A 27,222-nucleotide genomic window follows, 5' to 3' on the forward strand; every position below is an offset into this window, starting at 1 on the left:
GGCTTTGATCTCTTGCTCATCTTGATAGTGCCACAGCTCGGTCTCCTGGGGTGTTTGCCTCTTACTGCGAACAGACGAGACCGGCAACCTCTGCAGCGCTTGCTGAGGTTCACTGCGGTCAGCGAAAGGGATCCTGTCCTGCCCCACATACTCCCCCATTTTCTTTCTGATGACCCCCATACAGGGCAGAGCTGGCAAGAAAATCCACCCTCAGAGTTCAAAATGGGCAGCATTTGTGTTTTATTCTTGACTCATGATTGAAGCATCCTTACTGTCCAGCCTGATAAGACACCCAGGGTATAGTCATATGCTCCTTGCTTGCTTGCTGGAGCTCACACTTGTGTGAGCCAAGACTTTGCTTCTTGCTTTTCTGCTATTTCCCATGGCTCTATCCCGCTCCGCTCCACTGACCTTTTCTTTGATTGTGTTTGCTTATTTTTAATAAGAAAAAAAAAAAGAAAAAGAAAAAAGTCTGGGAAATGGTAAGATGGGGGAAAGGAGGGGAATGCAGGGGCCGTATAAAGGGCGGTGTAGGGGATAGGAGGCGGTATAGCGGGGCGCAGTGCCGTGGGGCGGTGCGGGGAGCCTCCCGGTGGGCGAGGCGGGGCGGAGAGGAGCGGGGGGGTCCCGCCCACCGGGAGGGCCGTTCCCGGGGGATAAAGGGGGTGCGCGGCCGGGGATGCGGCGATGGGCGCGGGATGGCGGCGCTGGGGGCGCTGGTGAAGAAGGCGTGGAGCGTGCGGAGGTTCGTGGTGCTGCTGTGCGCGCCGCTGGCGCTGGTGCCCATCCTGCTCAGCCTCCCCGCTAAGGTACCGCGCACGGGAGCCGCGGGTGGGCTCTGCGGGCTGGGGATACCCGCTGCGGGGCGAGGGGCACGGGCACTGACAGCCTGCGGGGCACCGAGCGGGGCCACGGAGCAGGAGTACAAACTGGGACACTGAGGCGGGACCGAGTGCATGGAGCGGCGTTACACCCCGGGAGCCGTGGGGCTCAGCCCTGGGGACACGGACCGGGGACACAGCCCGGGTGCTCCGTGCCACCGCTTGCTCAGCAACAGCAGTGTTTGGCTCTCGAGAGGGTCACCCTGCTGCCTACCAGGGCTTGAGCATGGAGGGAGGGAAGAGCAGAGAGTGTGGGCTGCCACAGCTCCTCACCCTTCTGCACCAGCTTAGAGTGCGAATGGATGGTGCATCCTGCGGCCACATCAGGTTTACAGGGAAAGAAGGGATAGGTACCGCAAACTGTGTTTAATAGTTCTTATACAGACATTGGGAGGTGGGAGGATTCTGTGGTTCAGCAAGAGCTCGAGCTAAGTGGCAATAATTAGTGCCTCTTGCTGGTACCCAACTGCCCTGTAGTTTTTATCGGTAGTACCCAAATGGCATCTGGGGAAACTGAGGCAAGACCAGCATCACCCAGCGAGGGGCTTGCAGAGCTGGGGTGGAAGGTAAGTGCCCGCTGCTGAGAGTCTGCCTGGCATCGCTGGCCCATCCCCATAGCGATGGGAGTGGCAGCGGAGAGTGGTGCCGGCAGTGGGACAGTGACCTGCAGAACTGTCCTGCTGTTTGTGCCGCAGGGCTGGGAATGCCAGGGAGACCTGAGTGCTGCCCACACCGCTGTGGGTGACTCTCGGGGGGACCTTTGGTGCCGTATCTGGAAAGGCTTTGTGAGTAAGATCAGTGGTGTTTTGTAAATGTGGAAAAACTGGTCTCCTCTTCAGGTTCGTGCTTTTAGCATGTGTGTTGAGCTGCCCATTAAGCAACCTGTGGCAAGACTTTGGAGGCTGGAGGATTTTTGTGGCTGTCCTACATACACAGCTCTTGTGCACCAGGAACCTCTGAGCCTTGGGTGGAAGTCCACGGGGCAGTGAAGTCACTGTGGAGTTTTGCACCGTTGACTTCAGTGCAAGCAGGATTTCTCCCTCATGCTCTGACTCAGACACATTTGAGAATGACTTTTTTTTACATCTGAAAATAAGTAATGATAAGTACTTAGTAAATATGGAATAGTTCAGGTGCTGTAAGGACACAACGTTGGCACTTAGTTCTGTCTGTACAGTGCTGGTCAGGTGAAACCTTCTCATTTGAGATACAAAATAAACCTGTGAAATTAAAAAATAATATAGAATGACCATGGCTTTATTTAATGACACCATATATTAAAAGTGAAATTTCTTTGGATTTCATCTCACTTATTTCCTCTATTTTGTGTTATTGGCTGAATTATGAATAAGAGTATGTTAAATGTCTACCTCAAGGAGCAGAAAACACATTGCGCAACAGGTACTTAATTCCTTTGCGGATTCATATGGTTACATTTCTACATTCATTTTCAAAGGCTGAAAACATGACTTTAAGTGTATTTAAAGTTTGACTTTAAGTTGGATTCTTGTTTGACTTTGGCACTTGGTAAAATTGTGAGAAATAGGTAGAGAGTGAGGAGATGCACTGTACCCTAAGTGCAAGCTCATGTCTGGACCCTGCAGGGGTAAATTGTGAGAATAAATCACAGATGAACCCAGCACTGTGGGAAGGGTTTTGATCTAGATGCTCTGTGTGCTGGTAGAAGTGTATAGTGTCATACAGGCTGTGTAAAGATTTGGGTGTTCAGGAAAAGGGTTTCTCTGTGTGTACAGAACTAAAAAATACCTCTGTGGTGTAATGGTGCTGCTCACACCCACTCAGCTCCTCCAGTGAGCTGGTAGCCTGCTCCAGGGTGCAACTATGGAGGACCTCATGAGCAGTGCAGTCTGATCAATGCTGTTTTATTAAAGAAAAAAGGGTATTGGGAAAGTGGAAATGTTTGCACCTGAGGGAGTGGAAAAGCAGGGAAGTAGCTGCGGTAAAGGAAGGAGACCCTGGCAGAGCTGGCTGTTCTGCTGCTCACCTTGGGGGTCTCGTCCTCATTGTCCATGGGCTCTAAAGCATCACAGGTGGTAGCAGTGATGCTGGTGCTGTCAAAACCTGGATGCTCACATGGCTGTTAACCCGTGCAATGTTCCAAGCAAGTCCCACTGCACCTTCCCCAAGTTCTCCGGGGGTTTGGCACAGGGGGGAACCTGTAGCTGTGAGCTCCTGTATGCAATTGTATCTTTCATGTTCAGGGGTCAATGATTCATCCAGGGTTTCAACACTAAACTCTCTCACTTGTTCAACAAGAAAAGAAACTTGCTGTTGCATCAACAGGGGATTAAGCTCTGACGTCCGGAGCTCGCCTGACCCCGCTGTCTGCAGCCCAGAGCGTGAGGGGCTGCGGGAGAGGAAGGAGCAGGTTACGCTTTTAACCACAGTGTGAAAACACCACGGGGGAGGAACAGGCTAGGGGTCAGCAGGCAGGGGAGCAGGGGTGGCAGAGTGTGGAAGTTGTCCTGGCTCGTGATGGCAAAGCCATGCCCTCGGCTGCACTGCCCGAGTCAGGCGGTCTGGCCCGACATGGGACTCGAGTACAGGTTGCAAGAGCTGCTGCAGGTGTTCAGTGAGAACTCAACTGACTGGGCTGCTGCTGGTGTTACTGGGAGTCTGTCCCAGGCAGGGCATCCAGGGAGAGCAGGCTGGGCCAGGAGGAGCTCCTGGGTGAGGTGGAGTCACTGTAACAACTGTGATGCTGCTAAGTGCTTGCGCATCTGAAACACGGGGGAGCTGGAGAAGCTGGAGAGCCCTGTGCTCCTGCTGAGATGGTCAGAATGCTGCCTGGCAGGGTGTAACAAGCAGGCAGGCGATGAGAAGCAGTGAGGCTCAGCCTTTGCTGGTCCTTGGGTGAGGCTTCCCTTGCGAGAACTTCTTACAGGCACCTCTGCAGTACTTTCCTGCTCTGCAGATGCTACAATGTGTTCCTACATTATGTCACCATTTTCCTTCTCCCTACTGGGATGCTCAGCAATTTAATCTCCCAAGGGATAGCCACCATAAAAAGCCACCTCAGCTATGGTTTCAAGGGGAGCATTTCATGTGGATCTGGAGACCAAGAAACCTTGACTTAAAGCTGACAGAACACAACAGGATGTGCCTTCTTGGATTAGTGTGTCCTTCCTGAGTGATACCCTGTGATGTAGGTGCAGTGGGTTTTCCAGTGTAACCTACACTTAAGTGACATCTCTCTGGAAACAAAATCCTTTGAGAAAAATCATCCATCAAGTCTGCTCTTGCTTACTGCTGATGGACTCCAGCATCCAGATCTTCAAGCTCTGATTAAAGCTCTTGCCAGCTGTCACCCTGCAGTGGTTGTTCTCCAGATCCCTATGTGAGTCCTTTCACAGGGGGATGGTGACAGGCCTGGCACTGCTGCTGTTATGTTAATTGCCCTTGTTTTCAATTGATGCCCTCTGTCGGTTGTGGTTGTGGAAAAGAGGGCTTGTGTAAGTGGTTTTGTCTACAACCTTTCTCTTAAATAGAGAAATGAAAATTCTGCCTTGTGGGTGGGTTTGCTGAGACCTCAGGGTGTGCTCCCCTAGCTGTGTGTGGAACAGTGGCTTGTGTCCATCACATCAGGCAGCAGAAGAAAGTGCTCTGTGTGGAGCCACTTCCCAAGAGGCAGTTCTCTGCACAAGGGTCTGTGTGTCACCTCATGCTCTGGTTGCTGCTGAAATGGCTGAATATTTGTCCTGTCAGTGGAAGTGCCTGCGACCCCCCTGCTCGGAGGGCTGTGAATGATTGCAAAGAGCTGGGGCAGGGCAGGAGGGGCTGGAGGAACTGTTCTGCTGGAAGGGCCATGGGGGCACTTTTAATGAGCTGTGCAAAGAGCTTGTTCCAACAGCTTCTAATGAACTCAATGTCTACAGCCTCTTGGCTTGGTAACAGCTGAGGCAGCCAAATCTGCTAAAAGGAGCTCTGAGCAGGCAAATAGGGCCCAGTGCCTTCAGAAAACAGACTTGACTTCCTCGGTGGCCATAGAGCAATTTAAAATTAACTTGGATGTAATGGGTCCTCCTGGTTAGAACAAGGAGACTTTAAGAACTTCCAGAAGAAAAATTACATTGCTTGCACTGGAAAGCAAAGAGCGTGAAGGGCATCTTTGTGGGCAGAGGAGTGATGCAAATGTAGACAAGTGGGATGGGAGTGGGGTGTCCTGCAAGGTGGAGGGAGCTGGATCCTGGCTGGAGAGCACAGCAGCAGCATGGAGAGGCAGGGAGTAGACCAGAGAGCAGCCTGGCAGGAGAAATAAGTGATTGTACATTTCATACACAAAGTCCATCTCTGCAATGTTTGTGCATGGTTATTTGGGAGGGCCAGTTTCACAAAACTGGAAGCAATGGTCACTTGAAGGATGAGAGGAAGAATTTCAGCAGGGAAAGAGGGTGATAACTGAAAGTACAGTGACTACATTTTAATCATCCTCTGTGAGCTTCAGTCCAGAGAGAGGGCAAGCCTGGCAAAGAGCAGGCTGGCACTGGGAGGATGTGAAAGCAGCAATATTCAGGCTGGGGGAAAGGGAAGTGGACAAGAGTCAATATTAATTGGAAAACATGATTGCATATAAAACGTCTGCCTGATTTCTGCCTGTGTCTGCAATGGTTGATTCAATGGTTGTAAAGGTCTTTTCCAAACTAAAAAATTCTGTGTTTCTATGAAAAGAGATGTGGAAGAATCGAGGAAGAAATCCCTGGGCAGGGTGTTGAGGGTGATGAACACAAATGTTCATCAAAGGAACCCAGCCTGTGGGAATCTGTTGCCACATGGACAGTGCAGAAAAAAGCCACATCCAGTGAAGCATTTTTGTTCTACACTCAGCAAAGCTCTGATAGTACAGTCCTGCAGCATAAGAAGTTGACTGATAATAAATATTTTTAATGTGACAGTAACTAAAGGGAAATTTAAAATGTCATACATCCAATTTTGGCTACTTTAAAATCTACAGATTTGAGCAACTTCCATACAATAATTTTGCAAGAGCCGCCTGAGGAGTTTTTTGTGTACCAGTAAACTGGGTGTGTTTCTACAAGATCAAGTATGGATGGACATCACCAGGAGTGCTGACCATAGGCCAGGCTGATCTGTAGCCCCCCTTGGGAAGTATCTTAAAAGAGCAACAAAAGGGGGAGATCATAATATGTAATTAGCTGAATACAGCTACAGGACTGGCTACCCACAGCCAAGGTGGTTAATGTGATATTCGTGTGTATGGGACATGTGAAAGTTGACAAGAGCAGTGAAGAGTCTACCAGGCTGCTATTTGCTGAGTTGGTGACTTTTTGCCACATGCTCAATTTGCCCACTCTATCTGAGCTTCAGCTGTCTCATTTTAAAACAGAGATTTTTTTTTTTTTGCCAACCACAAAATACTTCAAGAAGTTTAAATAAAAGTGTTTAATAAGGTTTATGTCATTTTATCAGAGGAAAGTAGATTCCCTGAAGCTCTTGCAGCTTGTGGCCCTGTGTTACTGGCCCCTTTCTAGCCACTCTGCAAATAGCCACTGGGAGCAAAATGACTCCACTGGCAGGAAGGCTGGTAAACAGGGCTTGGGTTTTGTCCAGATTACATAATGCTTGAAGGAGCTGGGTTAGTAGAAATCAGATTCACATATCCATGCTGCTGGAGAACAGGCAGTGAGCACAATGTGGCTGGTAGCACAGTTACAGGTGTGACATGAAAACACCCAGTGGGTCTTTTTGCTCCAAGTAGCTCTTGAAAAGCTCAGATTCAGCCAAAATCTCTCTTGGTTTTGGGATCAAGGTCCTGGAGGAGCCCTGTCTGCCACTCTTTGCCTGGTTATAGGGTGTGATACAGGAGCCTGTGTGGGGCAAATGGGGCTGTGATAACCATGCAGCATTCAGGGGTTGATGGAGAAAACCCAAAGTTTGGCAGTGCCAAGGTAGGGCTTCTCTGAGCACCGAGTCTACCTGGTGGGGTAGCTGTGGGCACTGGGTCTGGTGGGGAACAAGGTCCAGTTGAAGCTCCTGGTGTCCCTTTCAGGCTGGCATTGGGGACTGGTGGCTCCTGCCTGTGTCTCAGTGCTATGCCTGGGTGAGCCAGCTCGCCTTACCTGACCCACATTCCCTGCCAGAGCCTCCTTTCCCTGGAGCACCTCATCTGCCCTTCCTGGAGACTGCCAGCTCTCCTGCCCACAGGAGACTACCTCGTGGCTTGGCTTCCTCTGCCACAGCTCAGCAGGACCCCCAGTGTGGAAAATCCCCAGGGCTTTCAGTGTAGCAAAGACAGGATCTGTGTCTGGAGGGGCAGAGGTCGATCCCAAGGCTCTTGAGCAACAGGAAGAAGAGCTGCTGCAGTCCAGACCCGCAAGCTGCTTCCCTGGAAATCATTAAATGGTTATAAAATTAACCTGATCACAAGATCCATTTTAAAGTTCATATGTGCCACCATTTTTCCCCATGAACTTTGACAGAATTCTGTTCAAAAATATAAATCCAAAGCTGCAGGGACATCCGAGAAGTAGAAGGAATCTTGCCAGGGATGCAGCCAAGGGATCAAAGGATAAAGATCATGTGGAGGTGATGGTGTCACACAGAGCAGTGGGTGCAGCTCACTGTCCTGGGGCACCCGTGGTCAAATCCCTAAAGGACCATTCTCCTGCCATGTGTTGGCATTTATTGATTGTGTACTAACCAAACATACTGGTGGCATTAATTATTAACATTTGCAAAATATTTTGAAATCAAAAAGCTTTCAATTTCTTATAGAGTTTGGTTTAATTTTATTTATGGCTTTACTTTTTTTTTTGTTGGGTTGTTTTGGTTTTTTTTTTTTTTGAGAGTACTTGGTCCAAATTGAAGTTACAATGTGTCCTCTTTTAGGGTGGAATAAATTGGATAAACAGCACTACAGCTTTCTTCAAGTGGTTTACTGTTGGTCCATATAGGTTTCAAAAATTCAGGGAAGCCTTTCACATAGCAGTTATTTCTGCCCTGTTTTGGTTTTATCCCTTGGCTTTTGATCTTGCAGCGAAGATGAGTTATTAGATTGATGCTGTGTCTCATTGCAATGTTTTCCAGAACATTTTCCATACACTGGAGAATAAATATCCATTACTTATAATTAGTTTTCTAAATTGTGCATAATCTGTTTTGTAAAGTCAATTAAAGCCTTCACTGATATGCTCTTGTATCAAGGCATTGTTAAATATTTTCAGTTGCTCTACTGCTGTAAGAGCCAAAATGTCTTTATTTTGATGTTGACTTTGGTGCAACTTGCCTTGCAGGAAACTAAAGAATATTTTGCCAGTGGGAGAAAAATTTATCCATATGGCCTTTGGAAATCAAATGGAAAAGAGCTTAATGAGAGCAAAGCTATTTCTTTGGCATATAAAAAAAAACATAGTGAAGAGGAACAGTTGGCACAGGAATGAAATCCCTAATCTTGTGGCAAACAACTTAAAACATGATTCTTTATTTTTGTGAAGTTTAGCACTGCCAGTTTTGCTGCTCTGGCCCTGCTGGTTTTGGGGAATTGAAGTGTGAGGAGCCCATGGGAGCTGCCAGGTGCCAGGGCTGAGCTGAACCTGAGGGTTTCACTTCACACTATCTCATATGTCATTTTATTGGCATCTGAAATTAGGTCTAAAAGTAATCTTTAAATCCAGATCTTGGGCACTTCATATGAGGCATTGACACTTCTACAATTAATGTATGAAAAAATCCCTTTACACTCAGTTCTGCTGTGCTCATGTTTTCATGTCCACTGAAGTCTTGGGGCTTTGCTAGCAGGACCACTTGTGAATGCAAAGCCTGAGTGCTAGAAGCAAATTTGTCATTTTGTCCACTTTTCAAACCCTCACTGCAGATGTAGAGAACAATAAATCCATATTGGTTTTGACCTCATTCAGCACAGACCTGCAACAATATGTTCGTAGGTGGACAGGCAGGTGGTGGCTGTGCTGTACCTGCCCTGGTGCCTGGCTGCACCCTCAAACACTGTGGCTGAGGCCATGTTATCCCCAAAATGCAGGTCCCCACAGTCCCCAGCCCACACTGTTCCCAGCCTTGGCAGGGAGCAGAGCCATCATCTCCCTCTCAGAAGCCCAGACTTGGTCCAGGGAAGGTCCCAGCAGAGGGACAGAGGTGTCTTTGAGTAGCCGTTCAACCTGCTCAACAAGCTGGAAAAGTGATAAAATAAATAGTTCTGTGGCTTCCAAGTGATTCCCAGTGGTTATTTATAGTGCAGTGGGCACTCTGCCCCGTGCTCACTGACAATATCCCTGTTCAGCCCCGCTGTGACTGAGCTCAGCTCTGAGCTGGGCTCCCCCAGGGCTCTCTCTGGGCTTGGGGCAGCTCTCCTGACTTCCTTCCATTGCTCATTATTTTGGCCATGGCTGTCGTGACAAATGGCTTTGGTCTACTTTGTGCCTCCTGGGTGGATGGATGAATTCATGCTGTGGCATGGGGACACTGGGTTTCTGCCAGCCTTGGCCAAGGCTGGGGTGATGCGGGGTGATTGCTGCCCACAGGAAGTGCTGTGACACCAGGCTGCTTGATTTACTGATTTCCGTAGGGGCTGGGATGGGTTGCCATGGGATGGGTTCTCACAAAGCTCTTGGGAGACTCTGATCCAAGAAAAGAAACCTTTCTGTGTGCTGCCTATTGCAAATGTGTGGAACATACATCTCCCAGGGCTGTTTTTCCATAGCTATGCAGAGCACGGTCTGTGGAAGTTGGAGGGAAAGCACAAACACTAAATGGGTCACATACTGGGATACCTGGGGATGTTAGCAGCAATGCCAGCTGACAATTAACACCTAAATTCAATGGTTTGGGACAGTTCCTGCTCTCCAAAGGCTCCTTGGTTGATGCCCCTGTTCACTGCCACCCTGCAGCACATGAAAGCTTGGGCAGTCAAGGAGGATTTCAGTTTTACTGTAGTCTTAAATCAATCCTGAACCCCTTACACAATGTAGGGGGGATGATGTACTTGACAGAAATAGTTTGGGAGAAATACTGTATTCATGAGGTGTAACTGGAGCATTTTGCCTGTTGAAGTGTCTCCAAGTGCCAAGATGTCTCTGTAACAACCCATGTCTCACTTTCCCTCTCCTCCTTTCGCAGGAAGGAAGATGTCTCTATGTGATCCTGCTGATGGCCCTGTACTGGTGCACGGAAGCACTGCCCTTGGCTGTGACAGCTCTGCTGCCCATCGTCCTCTTTCCCTTCCTGGGCATCCTCCCATCTAACAAAGTTTGCCCACAATACTTTTTAGACACCAATTTCCTCTTCCTCAGTGGTTTAATCATGGCCTCGGCCATTGAGGAGTGGAATTTACACCGCAGGATTGCTCTCCGGGTCCTCATGCTGGTGGGAGTCCAGCCAGCCAGGTGACTATGGGAGCAGGGGGCTCTCCCTGGGGAATGGGAGCTGCAGGTGCTTGGGAAGCAGCTCTGCTCTGCTTCTCCTACAGCCTAAAAGGGGGCTGTCCACATCCCCTTTCCTCCAGCTCGCTGTGTTTGTTCAGCTGTTTGCTTCTGGAGCACAGGGAGAATTGTTTGGTTCACCCTCATGCTTGTGCTCCATCCAGTTTCAGGAGAGTCATAGAAATCCTTTTTGGTGTTGGTTTTATCTTTGCACATGAGCTTTTCCTCCTAATGTGTCAGAGAGCTTGGTACACTGAAGAAATTCAGCTTTTTTTTTTTTCTCTCTTTCAGACTGATCTTAGGGATGATGTTGACAACGTCTTTCCTGTCCATGTGGTTAAGTAATACTGCCTCCACTGCTATGATGCTTCCAATTGCAAATGCAATTTTAAAAAGCCTCTTTGGGGAGAAAGACCCATCTAAGGATATGAACAGGGATAATGAAGAAAACCAAGGTAATTGAGACAGGGCAGTAGTATAAGCCAGCTGAGGACTGCCCTGCTGCTCTCAAATCTCCCCATTTTTTCAACCTCACTGGCACAAATACCACATTCCTTAGCTTGCAGCTCAGTCTCAGAGCTGGTCCCACTTTACTGCACACTTTATTCCCATGGTGAAAGAATATTGGCAGAAAACTCCCTTCTATCCTGCCCCTTCCTCATGGCATGCAGGAGGAAATGCTTATGAGTGGCCTGGAAAACCAAAAAGCAGCAATGCCCAGCCAACCTGCTCCATAAACCTGCTGCTGGCACAGGGTCAAGTCCAGCTCTGTGGCACCGAGGTGGTGGGATTTGTAGGGATATGTTGCTGTGGGGATGGCTGGAGCCAGGGAGGGCTGTAGATAGGGCAGGTGATGGTGCAGGGTGGGTCCCTCCCTGTGGCACACAGGGCTGTCCTGAGCTTGGGACACGTTTTCTCATTTTCCTGCTTGTTCACCCATGGAACTGGAGCCTGAGCTGGAGGAGAAAGCAAGGACTCAAGGGAAGGCTGGCAGGTCAAATATCTATCTGTAAAGTGTTTTGTGATTTTTCCATCTTGATGCTGCTGTTTGGTGGTGGTCCTGAGCAGGTTGTGGACAGGTCAGGGCTATGTGGCCAGGTAAGGCCTTCCTCTAGCCCTCTCTTCATGAGTCATTTACCAGAACTTTGGGATTCTGGCAGAGAGTGATGAGAAACAGCAAACCAGAAATGATGAGCTAACATCCCCTTTGCAGCTATTGCTGACAGCTGGAGCAGTACTCATAACTTCTGCTGCTGCTGCTGCTTCTTCCTGCACTAATTAGTAATTAATCTGCCTCTGCAATTTAAAAGCAATGGCTTTTTGGTTCCTGCTGAGTCCTAAGGCAGATAAAGGAGTCCCCAGAAGAAGACTCAAACATGTTCACTCTCAAATATATAATTAATCATTAATGTTTAGCAATCATGAGACATTTGCATTCCAGGTTGCTTTATCACAATTGCTTTATGAATTTTTGACTGTTCACATCTATTAAAATCAACCTCACGGATTTCCTTGCTATAATTTCCTGTTCTGTGTTTTGTCAGTTTGCTTTTAACCTTCTTGACCCCAACCTCTGAAGTTATTTGACTGTGTAGTTGTGGCTGTAAATACAGTAGAGTTTGGGAACACATCAAAGGAAGATTCCCCCCTTTGTCCTTGTTAATTCCACAGAATTAACATCCTTGACTCACAACACTTGCAGTGGTGAGAGAAACTGGGAAAGGCAAGAGAGGGGCATGCAGGTAGAAGAATTAATAAAGTAATGCTTTGCTAATATTATGTGATGGTGTGATGATGTTTTGGTGTTGGGTTTTTTTAATGAGATAGAGGCTTTGAAAAGTCATGAAAAGAGGTGAAGGAGGAATCACCTGTAAAATGTACAACATTTTGTACATCAAAATGCATGTTTTCCTGTAAACTTTTCATTTGAACTTTAGTGTCCCAAGGTAAACTCATCCTTTTCTGTAATCTTGCTGAATGGATGAGCAAAGCTGTGTTCCTTGAAGGAAGCCCTAAACCTGCAGTCAGTCAAAAATGGCGAATCTGATGTTACACTTAAGAGTGGAGATGTGCAGATGAGAAAAAGGTATACTCATTTCATAGTTTACTAAATGTTTATAATCTATCTGAATTGTAATCTGTGCTCAACAAAAGATGGGTTTATTTGTGAAGGGGGCTGGATGTGGAAGAAAACTTGTGCAGAGGCATGTGATCAGTTTGCAAATTGACTTGGTTTCCTAACACTGTATTAGAGTCCATGAGGCTAAAAAATATTTGGGTGATTAAAAATAATAATTTAAAATATAATAAAGAATATGTGACATGTAAAACCATTTGATTTACAGAAAAAAACCTCAACAAGTGTATGAAACCAGTTTTGTGTAGGGCTTTGCTTACACATACAGTGCCAGAATTTAAGTAATCTCTGATCAGTTGGTGACACTTTTTTCCTGAGAGAATATCAGGCTTTCAATCTCTTATGTCCATACTCAGCCACATGGGCAGCATGTTACAGACACAAGATTGACATTCTTGTGTTATTGACAGCTAAAACTGGGTGTAATCATTTGTTCATTTTGGCACTATTGGCTTCTGATGCAGGAGAGCAGGTAGGGAGGTTGGGTGGCTGAAGCCCCAGCTGGTTGGTGAATCAAAGCAGAGTTTTAAAGTTAACACCAACAGACATTTTCCAGCTTCTAGAATTTTCCTTTGGGAGGTGGGTTACAGATTCCTTGCAATTCTGTCTGACATCTCCAGCAATAAGTGTGTGACAAGCTAGAAGCTGCTGTGCCAGTGAGCCTGACCTCTCTCCTGCTTCTGCCCACTAACCCATCACTGGCAATATTTCATTTCTCTGAACACCTTTAATATCTCCAGGTAAAAATCACAAGAACATCTTTCCATTTATTTTTTCCTTCATAGAGAATATTCTGCAAATTCAAGATAAACTGCAGTCAGTGCTTGAGGTGTAACTCTGGATCACCGACTTGGAAATAATGTAGGGAGAGGTGGGAAATGTGCATTTTTGGACACTTCTGCCTGCCTGCACCCCTCAGTGGGTGGAAATATTCCTTCTCAGGTCTTCTCAACTTTTTAGAAACACTAAAAATGTCATCAAAGCAAAAATTATCTAGGAAATGCATTTCTGCCTCTAAGGTATATGAGGTGTTTTGGTGAAATGGCCACAGAATCCTCATACTGCTCTGTAAGAGGTGTACAGCCAGATCCAAACTCTGTTATCTTTGGCCTCTTCTGACTTATGGACCAGTAATAATTTTCAATTCCTTTTTTACAAGTTTCATAGGAAAAGTATGCCTGGCTTTCCTTTGCATGGTTAGCTTTACAAACTTTCCTTGAAAGATAACTCACAGATGATCCTGGCCAGATGGGATGATAGTCTGAGCTTAGCAGGAAAAAGAATTGAAAAATGCTGAGGTAGAATGAAATGTCTTTGCAGAGCCAGGGCTGGGCTTGAGTGGGACAGCAGTGTAAGAGCCTTTGGGCTAAATCCAATGAGGGATCAACAGTCAACCATGGGTTAATGTTCATCCTTCTAATTACATCCCTTCATCATGGCAAGGTTGGGATGAAAGCTCAGCATGTGTGTGTCCAAGCCAATTAACTGCAATTCATTAAATTAGCAATGTGTAAAACATGACATTGCAAAAATCCTTGGGTCACTGAGCAGGAACGAGCGCGGTGTCTTTGGCACACATGTGAATGAGTCCAGAGACTTTGACCACTGGCTTCTCCCCATGCTTTAGGTCTCTAGGTCATATTGGGTGGAAGTGGCTCATGTTTTGGGCTAAGAAGGGGTGCAAGGAAGTTTGGGGAGTGCTTGGGTGGCAGTAGCAGGAATTGGGCTCTGTGTAGGAGTCTTCAGAGCCCAGGGAAGTGCAGGCACACCAACCTCTGGAGCCAAAACCACACAGAGAGCACAAGGAAAGGCAGCAGAGCCAGCAGGGGTGGGGAAGGGCCACCTGGGCTGAAGGTAGACAAAACTCACAAATGCTCCAGTCCTGTGAGGAACATGGGAAATGGGGTTTGATAGCACATCTCCCAGCCTCAGGCGGTCAAGCCATGACCACAAATGCCACGGTGATGTCAGGTCTGGTAACAGAGAGTGATTGTATTGCATTTCCATCTTTTGACTTCTGAGTGCCCCCCTGGGTTGCTGTGGTCAAGTGGTGTGCAAATCCCAGTTTATAAGCACTGGCTGCTCAGCCTGTAGGGTCTGTCATTTGTGGAGGGGATGATGGGCTTGGAATGGGCCTTGCAGTCAGGGTGGCTTTTGGAGGACTTGGTACAAAACCTAATCCCCAAATGTGTGTCTCTCTTATCCTTAAAGAAGGAATTACTGCCTTATGGTGACTGCACTAGATGTCTGCAGGGTGAAAAGTTCTCACCCCATGGGAATGAAGCTCAGTGACAGGAATTGCTCCTGCTGTGCCTTGGGGAACTTGCCTTACAGATACAATGAGGCCCAACACTGTTTCTTTCTAAGAATGACTTATGGTTAATCCTCCCCAAAAAAACCCACCCCAAACCCATGACTTGGTCGAGAATGCCCTGGAACTCTAGGGTGTGTTAGAAGATCCCAAAGCCCAGCTTGTGGCAAAAGCAATAAAGGGACCAAGTGCCTGGGAGGCACTTGCCTGGAGGAGAAGCTGGGTGCCATGGTGGACTGGAGCAGTGGCAGGAGGAGATGGGCTCATTCATCCCTGCCAGGTGCTCCTGACCCCATCCCCTTGGTGTGAGCTCACCCTTCATTTGCACAGCCCCTCCTCTAAAATGGTAGTTGTTTCCCCTGTCCCTCTGTTTGGTTCAAGGAGAATTTTCTAGATGCTTTGAGCTGTCTTAAAGTCCTCATCTTTCTTTTTCAGCATCTTTACAGCAGAATAAACTTTACACTGTACCAACTGAGATGCAGTTTCTGGCAAGTACTGAGGAGTAAGTTAACTATAAAGTTTGTATTAGAGAGCTGAGAGAGAATTATCCCCTGAGCTAGACCAAGCTTTAGGATTTTGAAATTCAATTATTGCAATGTTTTGATTATACTGAACATCCCAGTCACTAGCAGCATTATGATAAAAACCCTCCTCTGTGTGTCCAGCATCCCTCTGCATGTCCAAACCATTGCAGAGGTTTTTTTCAGCCACTCTGAAATCATTGCCAGGGGTGTCTCCTGCTGGGAATTTGTGCCTTGCTTTTCTCAGGAACATCACATGTGTGAAGTCAGTGATGTAAAACCCTCCAGGATTTACACACTGGTGATGCTCCTGCTTTGATAACAAGGATGGGAAGGAAGCATCTTTTCAGGAACACAGGAACAGATGTTTCTTTCCTCAAATCTATAAAATTTTAGTTCTTTTCCCTTTTGGCAGTCCTGTGGACTTTATGCTCAGAGTTACAAGCTGCTGAGGCTCTGGGCAAGGCACAGGCACAGTTAGCTCCTATGGATGGGTGCTGAGGGTGCTCTGTCCTCTGCAAGACTGATAGTCTTTGCAGCACTTCACCAAGCAGACCCTTTGCAGCACTGAGCTGCTCAGGTGTCCTTGAGCACACTGGTAGCTTGGATTTCTAAAAATGGGGAATTTTCCTTCTGTCAAGGCTCTGAAGTGGTTGCACTGTATTTAAACCAGGGCTTTCACCGGATTCTCTTTTGGACTGTTTTAAAGCAAAGATCTGGCGGAGGAGAAGGAGATTTCCAGCGATGCTCTCTCAGACTTAAAGAAGGAGGAGGAATACAAAACAAACATATGGAAAGGCTTCCTCATCTCAATCCCATATGCAGCCAGCATTGGAGGTACAGCAACGCTGACAGGAACTGCACCAAACCTCATCCTTCTGGGACAGCTGAAGAGGTATGGGAGACTGTCCTGGGGAGCCTCGCAAATCCTGCAAGACAGAGACATGTTCTTCATTCCTGCAGGAAATTCCCCTCTGTGCTGAGTGCTGGTTTGGAAAATTCATGCCCTTCCAGGACATTTTGGGAAATGAAAGCAGGGAGTGCACCAGTCTCAGACCTAATAAGCAGGTTTCCAGCATAGCCAGGCAGGCTGTCAGCCAAACTGGAGCATGTGTGCTTCACCTCTCTGATGCTCTTAATCCCATTGAATTTAATGGGACTTGACTCCACGCTTACAATTAACCTGGTAACTGTTTTGATGGAGCAGACTGTGCAGTGTTTTGTGAGCAATTATAGCTACTGCTGTATGGGAGAAAGAAAAATAATGAAACCACTACTTCTGGCCTGTTTTCTTAGTCATAAAAGATTCCTCCTATGTGCATGGGAGCAGAGATTTGTGCCAGCCTAGGTGCCCACAGGTATTTCTTACCTTTTGCTGGCCTCTACAAGAGATACATACTGCTTGTCCTGGGCACTGCAGCGTCCCTGCAAGGTTCATTCCCAGACTCTCCAGCAGTTTCTGTAACAGGATTTAATCCTGGGTGTTCAGGAGTATCTTTGTATGAAGGCATTTGGCATCTGGAGAGAGATTTCCAGATCTTTCCTTGCAGGTTTGCACACCTGGGGTAGGTGAGATGGGGGTCACAGGGTGTCCCTGGGAGTTGTCCCAAATCAATGTTCCCCACATTTCCTTATGTCCAGATAACTCCTAAGGCACCCACAGGGATTGTTTTAAATGCACAGGGGCAGGTTTGTGGGATATTTCACAGCTGATTTCAGATACTTGTTTACCCATAAATGGAAGGGTTGCTTTCCCATCTTGCATTAACTTGATTTTTCCCGTTTGCTTAGTTATTTTCCAGAATGTGATGTGGTGAACTTTGGTTCTTGGTTTATGTTTGCATTTCCTTTAATGCTGATTTTTCTTCTCATGGGATGGCTATGGATCTCCATCCTGTATGGAGGAATTAACCTGAGGTATGTTGATATTTGCTATACATATATGTAGTCTGGTTATATGGGTGTTGTGAAATAGTGTGTTCATCATGATTCTCATCCTAAATCTACTGATATCACCCAGGACCATCTCCTGGAAGGTGAGGGAATTTATAACTAACTCCAGCATGCCCATCCCACAACAAGTCATATATTTTTAAAAAGCTGATATACAATAGGAAGATACTAAGATCTCTCATAGTTACATATACTCATTAGTTAAAGATATCTCATAGTTACAGATACTTTATCCAACTTAAATACATGTACAGAGTACATATTGTATTTATTCAGTTAAATGTACAATTTTTAAAGGTTGTTTTACTGCCCAATCTGGGCCTGGGGAGGGTAAGTGGCAGATTTTTAATGACAGAGGGAAAAGCAGGATCTATCTTTTAAGACCATGATAAAATCTTGGTTCCCCTGGAAAAAGAAGCAAAAATCTCCTAGAACATAAAAGACACAGGATTTGTTCTTGGGGTAAAAACCTGGGTTTGGAACAGATTACTTCACAACAGGGCTTAATTTTACAACAATGTGTTAATCTGTAACTGAGAATAACATGTTTTTCCGGTAAATCTTTGCTGGATACATGCAACCCCTTAGTGTACACGACCTAAAGCAATTGCAGCATTGCTGTGCTGCTCATATGGAGCCCTTTTCCTCCCTCCACACTCTCACAAGTAACAAAGTCAGTCTTGCTTCCTCCAGGGACCAAAGAGAATTTGTAATATTTAGAAAACTCTTTAATTGTTGTTTTGACTTTAAAATGCAAATGTGGGGAGAGGAGGAATAAGAGAACAGGTGTCCAAATATTTACACTGTCTCAGACATAGGGAAAGAAAAATCAGTGGGAAAGTTTTAATCCAGAAAATGCCAAAGGCTTGTCCTTAACTTGCTGGTGGGGCTTCTCAGGAGGCTCTGCGTGCTGCCGTGTGATGCTTGGCTGGCTCACACTGCTGAGAGCTGTGCTGCTCACACCCCATGCCAGGGCTGGTGCAGAGATGAGCCTGAATTCCATGTCCCATGGTGAGGGCTGGGCACGGAATTCACAGCCCTGGAACACCCCTGGACCATCAGGTGAGGGAAGAAGCCAAAGCCCCTGGTGAAAGGCAGAGCTGCTCTGGTGCTCAGGGAACGTGATGCTCTGTGTTTGGTTTGGCTCAGCCCCAGCAGCACAGAGCCTGGCTGTATTGGGATAGCTGGGCCAGTGCAGATACCAGAATTCCCCAGCGGTGAGGTGCATGCAAGAGACACTGCAGAGCTTCACAAGTGCAGCCAAGGCTCCACAGGAGCCTGTTGGGATGCTCGGGCTGGAACTGCCTGGGGATAGTGGCTGGGCTTTCTCTGTGGGCAGGTCCTTGGTGTCTGCAGCAGGACACAGGCAGGTGGACACTGCTCCAGCAGCAGGTCAGCTTTGCTTGAATCCAAAAGGCATTAAAAGGCTGAGGTATGGACTGGCTGAGCTGAGGCTGTGGTTAATAACACCTCCCAAAACCCAAGAAATTAAAGGGCCAGGAGCTTGAAGTGCAAGAGCTTCTGAATGATCAACCATTCATCTATACAGAACATCCAGCCACCATATCCATTTGAAACAATAAATGAATTAAGAAAGGGCAGGAACCATGGAGATGGGCAGATGCATCTGATACAGAAATTTGGAGTTGCAGGTTTAATCAAGGTCACAGGCAGCGTTAGAAACCAGGTTCAGTGTCAAGGGATGTGATGGGAGATGAAGTGCAAGATATGAATATATCATTTATATGCACATGCTACAAAGGAGCAAACTGTGTGCAGTCAGTGCAGCCAGGCTAAGAGGCTTAGCCAGGAACACATTAACATTCCCGGCCACTTAGAAATTCCTCACATTTTTGTTGATCCTCAGCAGCATCCTGGGATCACCCAGGAAATTACAAGTGACTTGAAAAATGAAGGGAGAGATTCATTTTCTGTGCCACCCTATTCCTAGTCATTGTGCCCAAGTAGGTAACTTGCTTGGAAGGAAGACAAGGAAATCCTGCAATGTTGAGACTTCCATTTGGCAATCTCAGCCCATGCCGGAGGAAGCAGCTCAGAATATAAATGAGAGGAAACTTCCTCACCTCTGCAGGGTCTGCTCTGCATGAATGCACAGACAAAGGATATAAAAAATAAATCCTTGTTACCTGTATCTCAACAGAGATCTTTGTTGCCAGTCTTCATAATCTGAAGATAACACAAACTGAGCTGCCAGAGCTGTGCAGCTCTTTGCACCTTGCAGAGCAGTTGCTGGAGGAGTACACTGAGTCCTGCTACAGTAGAAAATGCAGCATTTCCTATGTGCCACTTGGGTCAGAGGCATGTAAAAATGTAACTGTCTTTCTTGGCAGGGGCTGGAAAACAAAAAAGTCAAATATAAGAGTGGATGCAGAAGCCCGAGCCAAGGAAGTGATAAAGGAAGACTATCAGAAACTGGGTCCAACAAAGTGAGTTGTGAAGTTGGGATGGAAATGAGAAAGAAATTAAGTGGGTTTGGGAATATCCTGTCTTAGGAGTGGAGGACCAGGGGGAATGGGGTTTTTAAAAGAAAATTACACCTATATTTGCACTCAGCCTGTTTGTAACCTGCTGAACTTTGCTTTTTGCCTGCTCCAGCCTCCTCACCTTCGCTAACATGAATAAATGCAAATAGCAGCTTGCACTCAAATCTTCCCAAGAATGACATTCCTATTATACGTGGAACTCATGCTGGGTTGTTTAATTACTGTTTGTGATTTTTCTACTGCAGGAACAAACCCAGTCCTGTGTGTGTTAGGTGCTAACCAACACAGGCTGGATTTCAAAGGTTTGTGCATACCTGTCCTGCAAAGCAGGAGGCATTTGTTGAGAAGGCTGGTGAATCATATTATGGATATGAATCAAATGGATTGTGGAGTTACTTTAAGAAATCTTAAAGCTCAGAGAAAGTATATCGAAAGAAGTCAGATCCATGCAATGGAATACATTATTTTTTCTGAATAATTCCTTTGATTGTTAGTCAAAGAAAGAAGAAGCTGGTACAAATTGTAATGATAGGGATTATTTTTGGGAGTAAGGCACCAGCAGAAAGAAACATGAGCTTTTGACTTCTGAGAAATGCTAAAAAAAGGGGGGGAAACAGGAAAAGATGAGTATCTCTAGAAATCCAACCCTGGATATATTCAGCCATCCACTGATATCTTGGGCAGCCAGGGATAGTGAAGATTGTTGAGACTGTAGGCTTTATCCTTAAATGGTCTGTATTTCTCCATCTGTACAATAACGTTTTCATACTCAGGGCACTGCTGTGAATATCCAGTGATGTTTGTGTTGTGCTCTCAATGTTGTAATTATTGCTGTTGTGTGGAACATGGAGTGGTTCTTCAAAGACAGCTCTGTGTGTGTGTGCTGTAAATGAAAGAAATTGGTTTATATGTTCCATTCAGTACATTATCGAGCAGCCTGCAAAATGTCTCTGAAAGAATCAAAGTCCCACTTTGAGATCTAGGAGTGAGAAAGTCCATTAAGCTGAGCTCTACCAATTTGATTAGCAGCCCCATAACTAAAAATCAGCACAAGCAGCCTCTTCCCCAGGGCTTATATGCCCCTCTTTGTGTTCAGAGAGATTTTAAATAGCATTTTGAGGCATCATCCTGGTTAAACCTTAACTCCCCAAGATGCTAGGTGAATGCTATTGCTTTTACTCTGCTATTTGTCCTGTGTCTAAGGGATAGCGTTTAGATTTTGACCTTGGAGGAGTTTGTTCCTGCTGTCTCATGTATGATTTGAATCTCAATCATCCTTTTGTATTGCTGAGCTGCAGTGACACCATGCCTGGCTGGTATCCTGGAGGGACATGGCAAGAGGAATGACCAGGAGGAGCTGCTTGGCCTTTCCTCTCTGCCACACCCAGAGGGTCAACCTTGTATCCAACTGTTGTGACATCTGGGCATCCCTGATCTCCAATATGCCCTCCTTAACATCTTCCAATAAGAAAGAATTTCTGGCAAACACCAGTATTTGCAAATAGATTTACAGTCTGTTCCAATGTTTCACTGTAGTTGTTTTTACAAAATCAGCTTCACTTCTCTGCCAAGATGCAGCAGCAGGAACTGGACACTTGTCCTAGCTTGGATCCACCCCTTCATCACATCAGCATTTTAACTTTATTTTGTTTCATTTCAGGTTTGCAGAACAGGCAATTTTCTTCTTCTTCTGCTTGTTTGCAATCATGCTGTTCTCCAGGGATCCCAAATTCATTCCAGGCTGGGCAAGCTTGTTTGCACCAGGGTAAGACTTTATTTTCATTCCACTGTACCATTTTGCAATAGCATTTCCAAGTCATTGATATTCCTGAGTTTCTGATTGTGTTGCTTAACACTATTACTCAGATTTCCTGGAAAAAATTAAACTGAGCATCAAGTAGCAGAGCAAACTTTATTTTTTCTGTTTCCTAGAGGAGGTGCATGAAGCTAGTGGGAAGTTGGGATATGTCTGTTTGAGGCCATCTCTAGGATTCAGTGTTGGGAATGCTGTTTATAGGTAGACTTACAGTGAAATACTGAGTTCTTTAGGAAATCCACAGATTTCACAGGAGGTCTGAAGACTGATGAGAAATGGCAGGAGCTGATTCTGAGTGCTATCCTCTCTGTTTGCCAAGTTTGTGTCCCCTGTGACATCCATACCTTGGGAAGATGAATAGACAGAGCAGCTGGGGAATGCTAACCCTCAGAGAGGGTGTTGTTATTTCTTAAAAAAAGAGACCTTCATAGTTTTGTGTGTTTTTCCAAATAAAATCCTAGTTCAAAAAATGATGCCTTAATATAACAAAGTAGTTATGGACTTTTCCCTCCTCAGTTAATAACTCCTTAAATCTAACACATGCTTAAGCTTTTTGCTGGATGGAACCTCTCTTTCACCTGAGAGTTTGAGCATTTGCAAAGAGCTCTTGCAAATTAGATGGTTTGGGCTCTGTCTCTCTTCCTCCCTGCAGTGAGCTGAGGAAACTTGTCCTCATGCCTCTGCAATCAGAACAGCCAGAGCATCAGTGTGGAGGGGATTAGATCTTGGTTTTTACTTTTGTAGGGCAGCTTTTCTGGGGGGTTCACAGCCCAGTGTAGAAATGCAGCTCGACAGGGAATTAAAAAGGAAAAGAACTGTGAACAACGAGCATTGTTCAAACCTGATGGAAACTTGTAATCTTCTTTGGTAAATCCCTGTTCTCATAAACTTTGTAATTCTACAGGCTTGTGCTTCTTACAAGTGTTTCTGCTGTTTTTGGCCAGGTTTATCTCGGATGCAGTTACAGGAATCACCATAGTGATTATACTGTTCTTCTTCCCTTCACAAAAACCTTCCTTCAGGTGGTGGTTTGACTTTAAAGGTGAGTAGGAGACTCCTCCAGGCAGGGACTCTGCTTGCCTGAGTCCTGGCAGGACAGGCATGGAGCAAGAACAGAGGCTACCCTTCCTTGGACCTGCAGCAGCAGTGCTGGCTGTGTGGAGCAATGTGGCTTGAAGGAGCCATTTGATCCTAGAGAGGCTTTTTTCTGCAGTGCCAGGAGAGGCTCAGCAGTCACTGCCCTGCTGCTGATGGCAGGAAAGACTCAGTTGCTCATGTAGCTGTCAGGGTTGGGTGGGGTGAAGTGAACCGAAATGGGTGTTGATTTACCATAGCAGACCTGATTGTGGAAGAGAGGTTTGGTGTCTGACTCCCCAACAGCTCCTGTCCCTCGAGAGAGACAGCTCCTGTCTCTCTCTTAGAGAGCAGAGCTGGGCTAGCTGTCCATTCTCAGATATAGGTGCTCTTCCTTGGTTTCTAGAATGATTTGGAATTTAAACTCCTAAAGCTTAAACTTTCCAGCAGGTTTTTAAGTCTTGGGTCAGTCCTCTTGAGCAGCAATGAAATGCAAATTTTCATTCATAAGGTGCTTGGAATAAGAGATGGTCTTAATGTGGAGAAGTAGCTGATGAAGACCTTTTGTAGATGATGGAGCATTGCTGGGGTCTGTGGGAACAAAATACCAGCTGCTCTGAGTCATGCACATTTGTTGTGTTGTCCATACACAGGAAGATGTTTAATCAGGCCTCCTGTGGATAAAATATGTGCCCTTTTCCACCAGAAAATTTCAGTCCCATTAGTGCATCCTTCCATACAACAGAGCTCACTTTATCATGTATTCAGAAATGGCTTCCAGGGGAGATGAGCTCTCTGCCATAAAACTCATTGGCTGTTGAATGACAAATGGAAAATTAATAACGTCTTTGGAAAATGTCCTCCTACCACTGACCCCCTTCTGTTGAAGACAATCTTTATATCTGTTACAGAGAGAAAATTAACCTGATATTAAATGTTCCCCCAGAAAAACCTCAAAGAAAACTTTAATGCTTGAAATTATTTTTTTTACATGATTCTAAGCTAAATGTTCCTTTAACTGGCTAACTTAATAGACTCTGTATGTGTATTTGATCAGCAACTCATGGTCAGTGAGCTTCAGCACTGCTGTCAGACTCATGGTACCATTCTGCCAGGTGATGACTGATGTTCCTCTTTGGATGGGTGTTTGACACAGGCCTTTCCTCTTTGCCTAGCACCAAACACAGAGACCCAGCCCTTGCTGACTTGGAGGAAGGCTCAGGAGACAGTGCCCTGGAACATCATCCTGCTGCTTGGAGGAGGCTTTGCCATGGCCAAGGGCTGTGAGGTGAGACCTGCAGCAGATGCCATATGGCATCATCCTGCCCAGCAGGGTTGGATCTTATCTTGGTGTCACTTGGGGCTCTTGTTTGGCTCTGGAAAACTTGTGTCAATGGAGTCATCACACTCAAAGGACATATTCTCAATTCCATGTGACAATAATCCACAGCAGATGACTAAGGAGGTTACAACTCCTTGCAAACTGCTTGCTGTGAGACACCCTGAAGATATTTTGCAGAGGTGCTTGTATTGGGCAGTGAAGATCTTGTATGTAATTTGCAGTTCTAGGAAAGGATCAGTTCCCCTGCAGGGATGCAGGAGGATGACTCTCCTTTTTGCTCTCCCCTTCTGCAGGAGTCTGGCTTGTCTGTGTGGATAGGAGGCCGTCTGCACCCCTTGGAGGGTGTGCCACCTCCCGTGGCTGTCATCCTCATCACAGTGGTCATTGCCTTGTTCACGGAGTTTGCCAGCAACACTGCCACTATTATCATCTTTCTGCCTGTCTTGGCAGAGCTGGTAAGGTCATCCCATGGCAAGACCAGCTTGTCCTCTGCCCCCTCCTCACCCTGCCCCTTGGGTGGGCAGGTTTGTGTTGTGTCTGTGCTGGCTCAGGCACTGTGTAGCTTTCCCTCTCCTGGGCTTCAGGCTCTCCAAAACCCTCGGGAACAACAAGCCCTGTAGCATAATGTGGACACTGAAGGATAATAATCCTTTGGAAGGATAATAATCCTTCAGACTTTGTTGTGAGATATGTGATTATTTATCACAGAGTGTGGGATAGGGCTCTGCACTGGCCATTTGCCTCCTTTGATTCATCTCTCTGTGACTCTGAATCCCCAAGGTGCAATTCCTGTTCCTTTCTGGTTTTCCAGGCCATTCGTCTGAAAGTAAATCCCCTCTATTTAATGATACCAGGAACCATAGGATGCTCCTATGCATTCATGTTGCCAGTCTCAACACCTCCCAACTCAATTGCATTTTCTTCTGGACATTTGCTGGTCAAGGATATGGTAAGTTCCTTTAGATACATAAATTGATGAAAATAATCAGCCTGACTGTTTAAAAAGGGATTTTTCTGGATTCTTAGTACTTCAATATGAAGTAAAGTGAGAAGACAGAAGTCTGATACTGTTCTCAACAGTGTTTGAAGGTACAGGATGGAAGGAGCTCATATGAAGTTTGGCCCTGTGAAATTTGGAGTCACCATGGCTCCAAATGGTAGCAAAAGTGATCTTGAATGGGCTCAGCATCCCCCAGCCCCTTGTCCTGTTCCTCTAGTGTCAGCAGCTCAGCTTTCATAGGTTTCTGGATGCAGAAAATGTTCCCCAGCTCAGTGAAAAAAAGCTTATGAGTAAAATTAGGCTTAGTCTCAGTTCCTGCTCATATTCCTGAGGCTAAACAGATGTTAATGTTTTTGATGGATCAAAGCTTGGTAAGCAGCTGCATAATGGCCTTTGTGGCTTTAAGTCTGCTTAAGATGTTGCTAATATTAACAGCAATTAAGCCTTCCATTTTTGTAATGTTTGCATTCAAATAGCTTCATGCTTCACATGCTGTAGATGTCCAGTCTAAACTCAACAGCTGTCTTTGTATTTCTTTTGTAGGCAAGAACTGGGTTGCTCATGAATCTTATGGGAGTTCTGCTTCTTAGCTTGGCTATGAACACATGGGCCAAGAGCATCTTCCAGCTGGGGACCTTCCCTGCATGGGCCAACATCCATGCAGAAAATGCCACCTCACTTGTGACAGCTGTAGAAAATGTCACTTTAAGTGCACTAAATAAAATATGAGCAAAGCCACCCCCGGGGAAGGACTCACTCACTTAGGACTGGGGCACTGGAATCATCAGAGTTTGCACAGGAGGAAAAGCCATGTGGCCACTCACACTGTGTGGGACCTTCTGGTTTAATTATTTTGTTAGGAATACTGGTCAGTGTCACAACATCCATTTGTTATTTTCTCTGGAGATCTTTCCCCACCTTCTGCAGGTACAAATCTGGCTCTCCCAGAGTCCTTCTGTCACAGGTGGTTGTTAACTGGACAACCCATAAGCATGGAGCATCTTTGGGTAGATGCCTGTCCCCCCATGAGAGCTGGTGAGCTTTGCTGCTCTAGCTTCTGATACCCTACCTCGTTTTGGAGAGTAGCCCTGGGAACAGGGTGCAGGCAACTGGATTATTTATGTGCAACCCAATGTGAGTGAGTGTATCAGAATCTGGCCGGGGAGAAGGCGTTGTGGCCAGGTGCTTCTGGCAGGGTGTAAGGATGGGATCTCATTGCCATCTCATGAGTAATTCTCTCATGGAGGATGAAGACTATTTCTTCAGATTTGTATGTGAAGGGATGATTCAGGAGATGTGTCGGTAGGACTTGGTGCATTGCTCCATGCTTTGGAAACAGGAAGGCCACAGTTTGTTTCCAAACGTGTTCAGTGTTTTGAAAACCTGGGACAGCGATTGCTGCCTTTTTTTGATTGCTTTGCACTGAGTACACAGATGGGGGTTTGGGACCAAATTAATTTCTGACGTAACTTTGGACATCGGTGGTGTTTCACCATTGGTAAATGTGGCCAGTCTTAGGTTTGTGAGATTGACTCACTCACAAATGACCCGCTGAGTCACAGGTCAGTGGACAAGTTGCATTGGAATATTATTGACATTTCTCAAAAATAGGCTTTGATTCTTAATGTCTTTTTAAATCAGATTGCTTGGGTACTTTCAATGAAAGCATTACAAATTGACTGTGATTTTAATCACCATTTTATCCGATTATTTTTATTTTATTTTCTGTAAGAATCTAAAATATTAAACTTAAATCATCAGTCATTTAAATTGATGATTGAATGATAAAGGATCTGATTCTTGTTTTATGGAAGGTGAGTGACTGGATCCCTGTGCTGGGACAGGTTTCTCTGACAATGTAAACTGGTGGAGTTGACAAGGTGAACTGGCCCGGGGTAGGGATCCAGTGCATCCCCCCTGCTCCTGTGCTGCTGATAACCCCCAGGGCCAGGTGGGAGAGCTGAAGGGAGATGTTCACCAGTCACAGCTGCTGCTGTAGGGGTTGCCCTAGGGGGGTTGTTACCCTGGGGTCATGTGGCAGGTGGGGACTTGAAGAAGTTGAACCAAAATCGCCAAAACCAATTGAATGTGGAACTTCGATCAATCAAGTTAAAAAAAAATCCTTAATGTTCAACAAAATCCTTAATGATTGTGGAAAACTAAAAATAAAGCACATTTGTTAGCACATCACATGGTCCTGTTTGCTCTGTAGATTGAGGGGAGAAAAGCAAAGGAGTCTCCCCCTGCTCCAGCTTCATCCCTGATTTGGG

At 46.0% G+C, this 27,222-nt stretch overlaps 1 protein-coding gene across 1 annotated transcript; it reads left to right on the forward strand.

Moving 5' to 3' along the window:
• Positions 1 to 664: 664 nt before the first annotated feature.
• On the forward strand, positions 665 to 27,139 carry SLC13A3 (solute carrier family 13 member 3). Its single transcript, XM_085078896.1, has 13 exons — positions 665 to 809; positions 9,993 to 10,258; positions 10,586 to 10,749; positions 15,178 to 15,244; positions 15,973 to 16,158; positions 17,055 to 17,180; positions 19,568 to 19,663; positions 21,381 to 21,485; positions 22,481 to 22,578; positions 23,786 to 23,898; positions 24,246 to 24,407; positions 24,764 to 24,901; positions 25,496 to 27,139. The coding sequence occupies exons 1-13, from the start codon at positions 699 to 701 to the stop codon at positions 25,679 to 25,681; spliced, it is 1,818 nt and encodes a 605-aa protein (XP_084935022.1). The 5' UTR covers positions 665 to 698; the 3' UTR covers positions 25,682 to 27,139.
• The last annotated feature ends 83 nt before the right edge of the window (positions 27,140 to 27,222 follow it).

Source organism: Lichenostomus cassidix, chromosome 20 (assembly GCF_008360975.1).
Source record: "Lichenostomus cassidix isolate B80296 chromosome 20, HeHo_3.0, whole genome shotgun sequence".
In the NCBI taxonomy this organism is placed as follows: domain Eukaryota; kingdom Metazoa; phylum Chordata; class Aves; order Passeriformes; family Meliphagidae; genus Lichenostomus; species Lichenostomus cassidix.